This window comes from Phyllostomus hastatus, unplaced genomic scaffold, assembly GCF_019186645.2.
Source record: "Phyllostomus hastatus isolate PE091 unplaced genomic scaffold, TTU_PhHast_1.1 phas_scaffold_182, whole genome shotgun sequence".
NCBI lineage: Eukaryota > Metazoa > Chordata > Mammalia > Chiroptera > Phyllostomidae > Phyllostomus > Phyllostomus hastatus.
In genome coordinates, this window is record NW_025334013.1 from 6,750,878 (window position 1) to 6,764,563 (window position 13,686).

At 60.5% G+C, this 13,686-nt stretch overlaps 2 protein-coding genes across 2 annotated transcripts; one reads left to right on the plus strand and one right to left on the minus strand.

The window, feature by feature from the left end:
- Positions 1–1,076: 1,076 nt before the first annotated feature.
- LOC123831903 (angiotensin II receptor associated protein) lies at positions 1,077–11,609 on the plus strand. Its single transcript, XM_045859225.1, has 5 exons — positions 1,077–1,189; positions 6,877–6,911; positions 8,130–8,235; positions 9,084–9,279; positions 10,888–11,609. Exons 1-5 carry the CDS (start codon positions 1,163–1,165, stop codon positions 11,001–11,003), a joined length of 480 nt encoding a protein of 159 aa, XP_045715181.1. The 5' UTR covers positions 1,077–1,162; the 3' UTR covers positions 11,004–11,609.
- Positions 10,536–12,208, minus strand: LOC123831902. The gene is made up of 2 exons (XM_045859224.1): positions 11,487–12,208; positions 10,536–10,785 (listed from the first exon to the last, which is right to left on the minus strand). The coding sequence occupies exons 1-2, from the start codon at positions 12,162–12,164 to the stop codon at positions 10,624–10,626; spliced, it is 840 nt and encodes a 279-aa protein (XP_045715180.1). The 5' UTR covers positions 12,165–12,208; the 3' UTR covers positions 10,536–10,623.
- Positions 12,209–13,686: the final 1,478 nt, after the last annotated feature.

Here is a 13,686-nt window from a genome sequence, read left to right on the forward strand (position 1 = left end):
GTCTCCCCCAGTCTTCTTCCTTCCGGAGGCAGACGCATCTAACAGGTTTTCTGGTGGCCTTCCCGCCAGGTTTTCTCAAGCTTTTAGCGTCTTAACTCAGGTGGGCACCAACCACTGGCCCCCTTGCGTGCGGATCGTAACGCGATTGTGTGTGTACTGTCCATTCGCCGAGTGCCAGGGGCTTGGCCTCGACAGAAACTCTGTCCTTGACCAAACTTGAGTTTGGCTCCTTGGAGCCCTCTCCTTGAGGCCAGTGTGGCTCAGCCTGGCCTCTGTGTCCATCCTGCTCTCGCTGGGCCCACATAGCCCAGTTTGAGCGGGAACCCTGACCTTGATATCGGATCCCCCTTGGTGTCTGATCAAGCACCCCCCCCCCAAACACACACACACTTATGATGTCTGAGTCCCCGGCCTGCCTTTTAGCAGGAATCGGGTCAGGTCAGGTCAGCAGAATCCTACCCACCCTTGACGTCTCCTCTCAGGAACTTTCCATCCACTGACCCCTCACTCTGCTGCTTCGCTAGGAACCGCACTTGTCCTTGCTGTGTTCACAATTAAGCTTGTTTTCCCTCCCCTCTTGCAATATCCCTGTAGCAAGAGTCTGGAATAAAGCCTTCCTGGCCATTTTAACAAGTGTCAAAATAATTTTTCTTCGACAACATGAATTCGGCCATTTATCCTCGCAAGGATCCTATGAGGCAGGTCCTGTAAAGGTCTCCTCCTTAACACGGGGAAGTAGGGAGGAGAGAGGATGCCCTAAGAAATGAGACACCAGTTGTTGCCACATCCGCAGTTTGCACCTGGACATCCCCCCCGGGTTCTCCCGGCAGCAGGTGGTCCCATCAGTCCACCTGTTGGAATATTAACCAGGCAAGATAGTGCGCCCTTTGCGACAGGAGTCCTGCCGGTCTCCAGGCGCCCCGGGCAGCTGCCTGAGCAGTGAGTGGCAGGAGCTGGGAGCTCAGAGCAAGCGCGGGCAGCCCGACGCCGTCTCCTAGCAACTCGGCAGCGATCCCGTGACCCGACTCACGTGGCCGGGGGTTGAGCTGGGGTTGGACCCGGAGCTGCGGGCGGGCGGGGTGGGGCTGGCAAGTTTTCATTCGGAGTTTGCAGGCCGGGAGCCGCCGCGGCTGTCGCGCCGGTGCCTTCGTCCTAGGTCGGGATGGAGCTGCCCGTCGTGAACCTGAAGGTGGCGACGGGCGTGGCGGGGCGGGGGTGGCCACGCCGCAGGCGGGCGCGCGCGGAGCGGGTCTCCCGAGTGGGCGGGGGGCGTTCGCTTTTTTCAATGGGGTATTAGAAGTGAGAGGGCCAACCGGGGGCGAGAGAGGAGAGGTAGGGAGGAAGGGAATGTGCAGCCTCAGGTGAGAAGGAGGTGGGCAGACAGACCAGGACAGGGAGCGGGGTTCAGGGAAAGGTCTTCAGGGAAGACCGAGACGGGACTGGAGGCGGAAGGGGGAGGGAAAGGGCCGCCGTTCCCGGAGCCAGCCCCCTCCAGCTGGGAGCGTTCTGCCCTACACGCCCAGAATTCCCCTGGAGAAAGAGGAAGGCGCGGGGGAGGGGCCCACGGAGAGCCCGGGACGGGACTTGGAGGCGGGACACCTCCCCTCACCTACAGAGATGGGGGTGGGGCTAGACCTTTCACCTGTCCCCCCAGCACCGCCTGGTACCCTGCTTTGCTTGCTAAGCCAGGTTACGAAAATTAGATTTCCCAGACAAGCAGTTTTTCCAAAATCTATAAGCCCAGCGTAGTTATTTCCTAAGGAACATGAACTCGGGTAGAAATTGCTTGAAAGCAGAAAACCCCAACTTTGCGCACTTACGAAAACTGCCGGGCTTCCTGGGGTGTCTTCATTTCCTGAGCCTCGTCCCCAGCTCTGCAGGGTGCCCTTGACTGAGCTTTTTCTGCCTGCCCTCCGCCCCCAGCCGGCTCCCCCGCCGCCAGCCTGCTGTGCTCCGTGTGGTGGGGGGCAGAGCCTGTAGCTTTTGATCGGGAGGCTGTGAACCTTGGACCAAACCTGTCATGTTGGGTACTGGTGCAGACTCCTTTGAGACCTGTGTCCGGGAAGACTCACAAGTGACAAAGCATTTAGCAGCCAGCGGTGTCTGGCACCAAAGGAGCCCAAGGGATAAATGACTACAAACAACACAGCATCCATGTTTGGGTCACGAGACGTGTTCTGTGCTCTGACTTCACACTGGCCGATCTTGTAAGCACACTCCCCTGGGCACACCGCTGGGAGGTGTTAGCTGGGAGGAAAGTACACGAGGGCAGCTGAGGTTTGTAGGCATCGGTACGCATGCTGTTTCAGGCAGTGTGAGGTTAACGCCAGCTGCCTTTTCTCGGATTGGGGATTTGCCCAAAATAATGCTAAGAGAAAACGAGGTGACGGACAGAGGGGCCGGAGTTGAAGGGGCATCTGTGGTATGCCAGGTTAGCTATTTAATCACAGCAGCCTTCCGAGAAAGCCGATACCGTCATCTTTTTACGGACGAGCAAACTGCAGCCCAGATCGGGTGAACAACTTGCCGAGGGCCCGTAGGGATTCAGTGGCAGAGCCGGGACCCGAACCCGCCCGGTCAGACTTCAAAGCTGTGACCTTTCCTGGCCACCGCCAGGTAGGGAGGGCCGGCGTCGGCCTCGGCCGTTTATGTCCATCAGGAGGACTCAGTCTGTCCAGGCCTGCCAGCCAGGTGCCACCGCACATGTGAGCTGCGCTGGCTTTGGGGGCCCCGAATGAAAAGGCTGATCCTACCCTTGACTTGGGAAATAAGACCCCTTGTCTCTAAGGGTCTTTGCTGCCACTAGTCAGAGGCCACTCAGTGCTGGGAGTCTCTGAGGGGCTGGGGTTGCCGGGTGACACACAGGAGGTGATGGACAGATGGACAGGACACGATGGACCTCCAGCGGAATTTGAGTTTCAGGTCAACAATGAGTGATTTCTTTTTTTAGCATAAGTCTATTCCAGGCAATATTTGGGACATACTAACAAAAAATTCAGGATCTGAAGTTAAAAGGTACCTAGGTGTTCTGTGTTTTCGTTGTTGAACCTGGCCACCCTGTGGAGGGCAGCGGCGGATTCCTTGTTCGCAGGCACTGAGTGGGATGTTGTGAGGTCAGGCCCCGCGGGAGCCGGGGAAGTGCGCCCCGAGCCCCCGCACCTCCGCACTCCCGGTTTCTCACCTTCCTTGGGCATTGGCCGCAGGCCTGCTTTTGCCCGGCCAGGTGGGCAGTGGGGCCAGATGAGAAGAAACCGCTGCCCCGGGCCCTTTGCTCGAAGGGTGGTCTCTCACGGAGCCCTGTCCTGAGGCAAGTCCTGGGTGGGAGGAGTGACGTTGAGACAAGCTTAGAAACGACTAGACTTGGGTCCAGGAGGCCTTGCTGGAAGAGGCCCTGGGGAGGGGTGGGGGGGGGTGCAGTCTGAGTTAAGAGCTCAGGACAGCTGGGTAGGAAGGGCCGACTACCTGGTAGGCACTTCGCTGAGTGTCTCAGACCCCTCTTCAACGCTGCCCCCCCCCCCCCGCTGCCCCGCTTCCATACCACTAGATCCACTCAACAGCCCTGAGAAACGGGAGCACACAGCAGCTCTGAGAGGTCAGGTGACTTGCCCAAGGTCACACAGCTTCCTGGTCTTGAGTCCAGGATCCGACCCACCTATTTGGCTGGTTCTGTCTCCCCACTAAGGCAGCCGTGACTGGTGGCCCTTAGCCTCAGCCGCCCTCGGGGATCGTGCTGCCTCACGGAACGGGTCGTGTTTGGACCAGGGGCTGGCAGGGATATAGCCCACCCATCGACGTGTGTTGATCGGAGGTTCTCCGCCCCCACCCCAGCCCCCCACGGGCCCTCTGGTGGCACACAGAGGGCCTACGTCCCCGTCCACATGCCTGCTTAGTTTCCCCTCAGCCTTCCCTTCCTCGGGTCCAACCCCATGTCCATCCGCCCTTCCCTTGCTTCCCCAGGTCCTGACAGTTGCACAGGCCGTGGGCCCAGGCCGGCAGTCAAGGCCAGACTTGGCTACTTGTTAGCCGTGTGACCTTGAGCAGGTTTCTTAGCTCTCTGAGTATCAGTTGCCTCACTGTGAAAAGAGGATAAAGATAGCCCCTGTCTTCTGGGGCGATAAGAGGAGGATCCCGTGGTCCTGGAGGTGGTGCAGCATTACGTGTTTGTTGGCTGGAAGACCCGGCCTGGATAGGCCAACTCTGAGATTGGCATCTGCGCTCTATTATTTATGAGTGTTCCGGTCTGGGCCAGTTTGCCTGATCTCCCACAGCCTCCGTTTCCTCACAAGTTCAGCGGGATTAATGCTCTCCTCCACGGAGTTGCGTGAGTGGCGAGGGTTCGGTGTTCAGGGCAGTGCAGACACATGGCGGGCGGATCCTCATCGGGAGCAGGAGTTGTTCTTGCTGATGCTGGTACAGGACGCCTGTCGCACACAGGCGTGTGTGCTTGTCAAGTGGATACATACAGGGACCATCCAGATGCCCGCCTGCCTGCCTGCGGTGGAGGCACCCCCGTGGGATGCATGGGCGACAGGCATTGCCTCCATTTCACAGGGAAGGAAGGCACCTGGGGCTCAGACGCAAAGGGACCTGGTCCTTGGACCGGAACCCGGGGCTCCTGTGCCTAATCCAGCATCCCACAACCCCCGCCTCCTTGGCCATTTGACCCTCTCCCCTCACGGCTGCCGACACAGTGCAGACGCCATCCGGGAAAGAGCTGGGCAGCCCCCCTGGGCGAGCACTGTTCAGGGAGTCCAGGAGCTCAGGTCTGTCTTTCCTCCTTCCCTGGACACATTCTCAGATCCCCTCCCCTCCCTCCCGCATTCTCTGGGGTGGTGCCCGAGAATCCCAGGTGTCCCCTCGGTGACCGGTGACCGGTGACCGGAAGCCTTCCCCAGAGCCCACAGACGTTGTTTTGTGCTGAGATGAGTCACCGTTCTCCTGAGCTGGGGGAAGGGCGGGGCCGGTTTGGCCAAATTTCTTGTTGGAGCTCACCTGGATGTGGGCCTGGGGGTGTGTGCCCCGCCTTCCAAAGACGGGGAAACTGAGGAAGAGGAGGCTAGTCTTCAGTGGGCTTCTTTTCCCAAGGGCTTAAGAGAGGTGATAGGGTAGTGCTACCTCTCATAAATATGTATAAAACAAAAGCAATGTTCACGGGGGGACTGGATGCCTTTGGAGGATCTGCCCTGTTTCCAGGTTATTCCCTTTTCTTCCCCAAAGGGATGGTGTTGTTTCAGACCTTAGCCAGGTTCTCGCTCTGTCTCTCGGAAATGTCTTTATCTCACGGGTAATAGTAAGTGACCTCCCCCCGGGAGTCCCCCTGCAGATCCGCTGCTCTCCTGCGTCCCAGGTCCCAGCCGTTGGCCTCGCCGCAGTAGGGCCGGGCTCTGCAGGGCCACGTGGGAAACAGCTGCGCTGCACACAGCCTGGACGGAGCAGCCAGAGCCCTGGCGGATGAGGCCTGGTTCTGATTTTCAGGGGGACGATGGGGTGCGAGCTGCCACCCCCGTGCCTCCTCTCTCCGCGTCTGAGTCTAAAAGCCGGACACCGGGACCGCTGTGGCCGGCCACATGGCATGGCAGGTCCCCTCCCGCCTGTTAGAGGGGACAGCGGTCTGCTCTTCAGATAAAGATCAGGTTCTTCCCCCACGCAGGCCCAGCCCTGCCCACACCCCGATTCCTGCCCCTCCCCCACTCTCCTCTTATCTTCTGCTGCAGTCACACAGGCTGCTGTTCAGTTTCCAGAATGCCCACAGAGCAGCTGAGGTCCCTTCCGTTCAAAATGTTCTCTCCTCTCTGCCCCTACTTAACCCCCTGCTCACCATTTTCATCTCGGTGGCCCTGTCGTCGAATGAGGTTTCTCTTCCTTGGTTGTAACTTTCCTTCAGGACGGGGGTGTCACTGGATCCCTCGTTCCTCAGGCGGCTGTGGTTCCTCGGGTGGTTGTAGGATTAGCGAGTGTCTCCAGCCGGGGAGGGCCGTACGGTGCCACCTCTGCTGTGCACGCCGTCTCCGCAGGGCAGGGCAGGGCAGGGCAGGGCAGCGCAGCCACCAAGCGGCTATCAGGGGTGTCGGGTTAAACCAGTAAATATTTGAGAAACTGAGAACCCTCTGGTCGCTTCTCTTAAGCCTCTGGGAGAAGACACCCATGGAAGACGAAGCCTTCCCTGCTTCCGTTTCCCCATCTTTGTGATGGGGTGAGCACATTCACACAGGCCCCGAGAGGCTGATGGTTTGAGTCCTGGCTCTGCCGCTGTCCAGGTCTTTGACCGTGAGCGAGTTACTTGCCTCTGAGCCTCAGCGTTCTCAGCTCTAGAATGCACCCCAGAGGGTTGTGAGGATGAAATGAGTTCCTATACAGGACGTACCTAGAACGCACCTGACACACAGGAAGTGCTCACAAATATACAAAGGTAGATGATCGCGCAGATTCCTTCTGGAGCTGGCCTGTGATGTACAGACGCGACCTTTTCACAGTCTCAGGACCTCCCTGACATCAGTCTCATTGGTCCTTACAGAATTATTTTCCTGGTCTTCCGAATTTTGGGGCCTCAGACCCCTTTTGGTCCACTTGCATTGGCGAACTGAAATCGGGGTCTCCTCCCCTTCCAGGGCAGATCCCCGCTCCCCAGAGGAGCCTCTGGCCGAGGGAGCAAGAAGAGTGTGGGTGTCTGCTGTGGCAGCGTCCCCTGGCCTGGCCCGGCCCGTGCCTCCTCCTCCAGCCGGGTTCTCGTGCCACCGCGGGTGTTTTACAGCAGATGCCTGTGCAACAGCCCTCTTACTTAGGAGCTAGGGAAGGGTCTCCTGTGTTTTCTGGCTCCCCCACTCCCATGGCGGTCACACTCACAGATCTCTCCCCCGCCCCCATTTCGTGCTGCAGATGATCATCCTGGTGCACTGGCTGCTGACGACCTGGTAAGTGACTCCCAGTGTCCACCTCCGTGTCCACCTATCTCCCAGCCACTCCCAAGACCAAACAGCACTTCTGTCCAGCAGATCATCAGCAGGCTCCCCACGTCCCAGGAACTCTGGAGGGGCAGGCAGTTCCCTCCCAGAGGCCTTTGCCGTCACCGCCTCCTAGGAGCTTTGAGCCCTCACCCAGGGTGGCAAGGTCAAGTACAGGTTTCTCAGTCACACTCCCCTAGATCCCAAGTTAGTGAGTCTGGGCCGCAGCCCAGCACCCGCTTCCTGAAAACCCTCCAAGACTGCTGAGCCCGGCTGCATGCCACGCTCAACTGCTTTGCACGTGTTTTCCATGTGGAACACTTTAGCGAATGTCGTTGTTGCATTTACAAAGGGCCTCACTGCATGCCGGGCCGTCGAGGCCCAGTGGAAATGCTGAATAAGAGCATGGCCTCTGGAGCCTGATGACCTGGGTTCAAATCCCAGATCCGCCACTTAGCAGTTGTGGGATCTTGGGCAGGTTACTTGACCTCTCTGTGCCTCAGTTTCCTCATAAAATATAAGGATAATAATGCCTCCTTCCTAGAGTTGGTAACACAGATGCATGTGAATGAGTTAATGCAAAACATTCAGGAATGTACCAGATACTGATAAGTAAATGAGTAAACCTATTGGTTAGTTGCCGTGCCCTAAAGAGTAAAACAGAGTGGGCCTCATGGCAGAAAGGGACAAGGCAGCATTTAAAATGGGGCAGTCAGGGAAGGAGTCCTGGAGTTAACATTTGAGCTGAAACTAAAATGACAAAAAGGGGCCAGGTGTTCCCGGTAGAGGGACATAAAGGGGGGCTGTGTCACCAGCAGCGCCCACAGGGCCCCTTGGACCATGGGGCAGAGTCTATTTTATTTCAAGTGGGACAGAAAATCGTTGGAGGACTTTCAGCAGAGGACTGATATGCTGGGATTAGTATTACTAGTTGCCATTCTGAGAATGGCCTGGAGGGGGCAGCAGTGGGAGTGAGACCAGTGGGGATGCGGGTCTGGTAAATCCTGGCAGGAGCAGGTGGTGCCATAGAATTTGCTGAGGTTCCGGGCTCACAGCTGGGCAACAAGTGGCCTGGCAGACGGTGACCTCTTCTCAGACCCTGGAGCGCGAGGGAGGTGACCTGTGGGAGGGGGTGGGCACCGGTGGGGCCGTCACCTGCTAACCTGACTCAGGTGCATCCTCCTGCAGGGGCTGCCTCACGTTCTTCGGCTCGTATGCCTGGGCCAACTTCACCATCCTGGCCGTGGGAGTGTGGGCCGTCGCCCAGCGGGATTCCATTGACGCCATAAGCATGGTGAGCTGGGGAAGCAGCGTGGGGACCTGCTCCGGCCTCCCCTCGCCTGTCCCCCTCTTCTGCCTGTTCCTCGTGCCCATTTTCCACTTCCTACAAGCCTTGCAGGGCAGCCCGCCTGTGCAGCCCACGAGCGTGTGTGTTCACTAGCCTGGCCTGCCTCTGCTTGCCTGGCCCGACAGCCTGGAGTCTCTCCCTGCCTCTCCCCGGAAAGGCATGGGGTGGGTCCCCCCAGTGGCCCAGACTGGCCACGCCTGGAGAGTGGCAGAACACGAACTCCTAAATCACCCCCCAGAACCCTCTTAGGAGGGAGGGACTTGGCCGGGGCGCCCACGAAGAGGAAGCTCCACTGCTCCGTGAGGTCAGAGTGCACACAGCCCCACCGAGTGCCCCCTCGGGGGCTTCGCAATACCCACAGAGCCCTTGGAGGGCGATGGCTGGTGCCTCACAGGGGAGGGGTTTCCTCAGTGGTGGAAACAGTGGGCGAACTCCGAGGCACCTTCCATCTTGGAGGTTCTAAAACCAAATCTTGTGCCTCAGCATGACCTCAACGGTGGTGACAGGAGAGGCAGCGGGGGCTGTTGTGGAGCTGGCAGGCTGGCTCGGGACCTCAGGGACCCCCGAGTCCCTGCTCTGGCCCTGTCGTCCCCTTGGGAACCTTAGCCACAAGGTCCTACCTGCTCACTGAGGCCGCTTTCCAGCAAACCCTACGGACAGGGCGTGGATGCAGCTTCTGGGCTATGCACGGTGGAGGTGGGGGCAACGATAGGGACGTGATAGGGCGTCACAGTGCTCATAAATGGATGACACGCGGTCACGCCTGGCCCCTGTGCTGTTGTCCTGTCTTGCAGTTTCTGGGTGGACTGGCGGTCACCATCTTCCTGGACATCGTCCACATAAGCATCTTCTACCCGCGGCCCGACATCACTGACACGGCCCGCTTCGGCGCCGGCATGGCCATCCTCAGCCTGCTCCTCAAGCCGTTCTCCTGCTGCCTGGTCTACCACATGTACAGGGAGCGTGGGGGCACGCTCCCGCTGCACACCGGTGAGGCGCCCCTCCGGCCAGCTCCCAGCCCCCTCTCGCTGGCCAGGTGCTGGCCCTGCCCTCTCCCCAGGTCTCCTTCGTCTCCTCACCTCACCCACAGCCCCCACACCGGGGAGACAAGGTGCAGGGAGGGGCTGGGCTCGAGCACGGAGCGCCAGGCCACAAGGTGGGCTCCAGGTCTCTGCTGCAGGAGCTCCGCGGTCTCCCGCCGTCCCAGCCCGCCGTGACCTTTCCCATCCCAGGCTGAGCTCAGGCTCGGATGCAGCGGGGGCGGGGGGGGTGGTGCCCCAGTCCCAGCTCTGGGCCGTCTGCAGTGTGAGGAGTGAGGTCACCTGCAGGGCCTCTCAGCTCCCACAGACCACATCCCTACAGCCCCTCGCCTGCCTCCTGGGGTCCGGGTGGCTGAGGGAGAGATGGTGCCGCCATGGCCGACCGGCCCTCTCACCTCAGCCCTGCCCTTCACTGCCCTCCCTGAGTCGCACCCCTTCCCGTGGGCCCAGTGTCCCGCTCCCTCCGACACCTGTGCTCATTTCCTTCCCCCACTCTCTCAGACAGAAGTGGGGAGGGGTGGGCGAGGTCTGCTGCCTTTCACTCCTGAGAAGAGGGTTAGAGTGACCCGTGGTGACCCACCTGGGGGAGCAGCGGGGCCAAGGGCGCACCTGCCCCGGCTGACCTCAGCACTGCCTGGGCCTGCCCAGCGGGGCGGGGCAGGGTGGGAGGGGAGCCAGTAATATCCCTCCATTGGACAGATGGGAAAACTGAGGCCCAGAGCCCCTGGGACTTGTTCAGGGTCACAGGACAGATGAACAGAGTAGACAAGAGTGTGGAGGGGGGGCACCGAGACCCCTACCACCCGCCTTGCGCCCCAGCCCCAGCTGTCTGGGCTCTGCGGCGGCCGGGCGCTGGCCTTCCGGACAGAGCGGTGACTTTCGGCCTGTGCGCCACAGGCATTTTCACGATATGCAATACCTGACCATTTAGTCAGGGGCGCTGACCCCTTTTCCCTCAGATCGTCAAATTAAAAGATAACAATAGCCAACACAACACTAGCAATTGGGTGTGAATGAATCAAATGCATACCTGTTTGTGTTTTTTTTGGTCCCATCTGCAAAAAAATATTTTTTCTGTTGTGCTGCAGAATTTTAATAATTAGCTTATGCGTGCCATGCAATGAATGAAAAAGGTTGAAAACCACTGGACAGAGTAACCGTGTCCATCCTGCCTGGGCCGGGGCCGGGGCCGGGGCCGGGGCCGGGGCCGGGGCCGGGGCCGGAGGGGAGCCCAGGCCCCGGCCTCGTGCTGCCTGTGTGTGAATCCTAGTCCTCAGCTTTGAGCTGTGTGATGTCAGGCAGGTCGGGTCATCTCCTTGATCCTCAGTGTCCTCATCTGTAGAGTGGGGACAGCAAAACTGCCCATTCTGTAGGGTCGGGGGACGATTGAGTGGAATACACACGTGGAAGGCCTGGTGCCCTGGCCGTGGCCGCCGTCGCTGTCCTGCCGGCCTGCCTGGTGGGGGGTGGAGCGGGCCCTGCTTTGGGTTCAGTGGACCGCCCCTCACCCTCACCCTCCGTGTTTCCTTTCTCTCCACCCCCCCTCCCACACCCCCAGGTCTCCTCGGGCCTTCGCAGGAGCAGAGCGCCTACCAGACCATCGACTCGCCGGAGGCCCCTGCAGACCGCTATGCAGACCTGGAGGGCAAGGGTCACAGCCCGCAGGGGTACTGAAGCCAGCCCCGCTGCGCCTGGCCCCTGCTCAGGGGCCAGGGTGACGAACTGTAGGGGAGGTCCGGTCCGCTGGCCTTGCTCGTGCCCTGGACGCCCTCCCAGGGCTGCACCTGGTCCCCTCCTCGGACCTGTCGCGGAACGTGTCCTCCCGTTCCCTGTCTCAGGTGTTGCCTGAACGCACCTGCACACACGCCTGGCCCCAGGGCCCCAGGGCCTCCCCTCCCTTCCGTGTACCCCACTGGTCCCGGGCGGAAACCACAGCCACTTTCCTCACTGCCACCCTTGGCTGCTCCGGGCAGGCTCCAGGCCACGCCGTGCCTGAAGCTGGTGGAGCCCAGCCTCTAGGGGCCGGAGACGCCCCTGCCCGCGGCCTCCCTCTCAGTTTGTCCAGCCCTCCGGCAGAAGGCCTGTGGGCTGCCAGTTGTGCTCGGCCCCAGGAACCATCCGTCAGAGCGGGGTGAGGTCCTTGTGCTCCTCACTTACCTGGTCAGTGGGTCCTGGGAACCCCGGGGCTGGAGGCAGGAGGTGCCTGCTATGCCCGACGCCCACCACGGCCCCCCGCTGCTCTTCCCAGAGCCATGGCATTAAAGTGTGGGGATTTCTGTAGCAGGGTGTGTGTGGAGCCGCGTTCGCTATGCCCGCTGGGCGGGGCCCGGGCCTGCCACTCCTGGGAGGCTTTGTTCTGTGAATGCCCGGGGTGCCTGGGCTGAGGGGCCTGCTCTGTCGTGGCTGGGGAGTCCGGGGCTCCCGCTCAGCGGGGCCCATCATGCCGAGGCCCCCGCAGAGGAGGACGCTGTCAGTGTGGCACAGGGAGGTCTGTTTCTCTGGGTCACATGACTCAGGTAATGGGCGGGTCTTGCTGCGCCGCTGGCTGGCTGTGTGCCCTCGGGCAGCGCAGCCTCTCTGACCTCGGTGTCTTTCCAGAACTAACACCTGCCTGGGGGTGATGATGCCCGCGGAAAGGCCCCGAAACGACAGCCAAGTTGGTAGTGGGGTTGCTCCTCGAGCTGTGCTGGGGTTGGGTCTGGAGGTGACAGGCAACCTCTTCCTGGCGGGCCCTGTGTCTTGGCCGCACAGCCGACTGGAACTGCTTCCTGTGCAGAAGCTCTGAGGGTCCCTTCCTTGGCCAGGACCCCACCCCACTTCGGTGGGGATGGGCATCGAGCACTGGCCGCAGGTGTCTGGCCCAGCCCGGCTTGTGCCCAGCACGGAGAGGTCAAGGCCCTGAGCACAGCCCCCACCGTCCTCCCGTCTGCTGCACCCATCAGGGCAGCGGAGCCTCTGCCAGTGCCGGTGCTGCGGGGTGAGTTCCAGGGCTTGTTCTCAGGGAGCAGACTTTCAGAGGCCGCTGTCGGGAGGCAAGAGCCCTAAGAGAAGAGAACGTGACCTCTGGGGAGGGATGCTGAGAGCCATGGCTGTGGCCACCCGGAAACAGCCTGTGGGCGCGCCGCCCGCACACCAGGGTGTCTGGAGCTGGGGGCAGGGAGGGAAGGAGGTCAGGGAGGCAGCAGGGGCCTGATGGTGCAGGTCAGCGGGTTGTTTTGAGGACTTGGGCGTGAACTGAGTGAGAAGGGCAGAGTTGGTCACGCTCTGACTTGCTCTGAAGGGACAGTGCTGGTGACTTGGGCTGGGAGGTGCAGGTGGGGCGATGACACGCAGTCACGTGACGCAGAACACCAGGTCCCGGCTCTGGTCCCGGGGCCGACTCAGATCCTAGCACCCATCGCGCCTCGGTTGTGGAGGTGCCGAGGGGGAGACGCCACACTGAGTGGACCATGCATCGCTCAGCCGAGATCAGCTTCAGCAGCGGGCGTCCATCCCCCAGGTCTCCTCCCCTACCCCTGACCCCCTGCACCGGCCCCCAGCGTCTGACTTGGGAACATCTGCTACTCTCGTGCTGAGGGGGAAGGGCCCTGCCCCCTCTCTGAGGAAGACACAGCAGCGGGGCTGGCCAGGTGCCATGTGGCACCCATGCTTAAGCAGAACAAACAGCATGCGTTGAGCTACAGAAAGACTGCCATTCAGGGTGACCGGCTGGGCACAGGCTGTGTGGGCTCCCTCTATTGGTGAGGAAGTGTCACCCAAGGCCCTTGGTGGCAAGGCAGCCTGGGGCTGGAAGACAGCTTGCAGGAGACTGCCTTCCCCCACACAGCAGCTGCCGGATAGGGTTCAGTGATTGCAAGGTTTGGGGCCTGAACAGCTGGGGGCCAGAGCTGCCACCGACCCGGGGTAGGGGGAGGACAGCAAGAAGGCCAGGGTTAGGGCCAGGCCAGGAACTTGGTCTCAGGTGGGCCACAATGGGGCTTGCAACCAGACTTTCTCACCACTGGGGTTTTTTGTTTGTTTTTTTTCTAAACACCAGCTTCCGTATGGACTGGGAAATAGTTTATAGGTTATGGTGTCTGACATTCTAGAAACTTAACCACAGGAAGCAAATTCTTCTTGCCTCTGGTCTTCTGCGGGGGAGAGCTGAAAGGGCCTGTGTAGTTCACAGATAATGCATTTCTTGTTTTCACAAAGCCGAATCTTCCCGATGAGGAAGCCAGAGTAACTGCCCCAGGGCCGTCACTGTCTCTGTTGACCAAAACCAGACCAGAGCCAGTGGAGCCCACAGATCCCCACCTCACGCCCCTGCCCTACCCACCCACTTGGGCCAGCCCCCAGAGTGTCCAGAACAGTCTGG

Bases quoted from the DNA above. Each gene is read 5' to 3' on its own strand.
- LOC123831903 (XM_045859225.1), top strand. From the start codon at position 1,163: ATGGAGCTGCCCGTCGTGAACCTGAAG. The intron at 1,190-6,876 runs GTGGCGACGGGC...TTCGTGCTGCAG, and splicing joins TGCCCGTCGTGAACCTGAAG to ATGATCATCCTGGTGCACTG. The intron at 8,236-9,083 runs GTGAGCTGGGGA...CCTGTCTTGCAG, and splicing joins CCATTGACGCCATAAGCATG to TTTCTGGGTGGACTGGCGGT.
- LOC123831902 (XM_045859224.1), bottom strand. From the start codon at position 12,164: ATGCCCATCCCCACCGAAGTGGGGTGGGGTCCTGGCCAAGGAAGGGAC. The intron at 10,786-11,486 runs GTAAGTGAGGAG...ACCCCCCACCAG, and splicing joins TCCCAGGACCCACTGACCAG to GCAGGCCGGCAGGACAGCGA.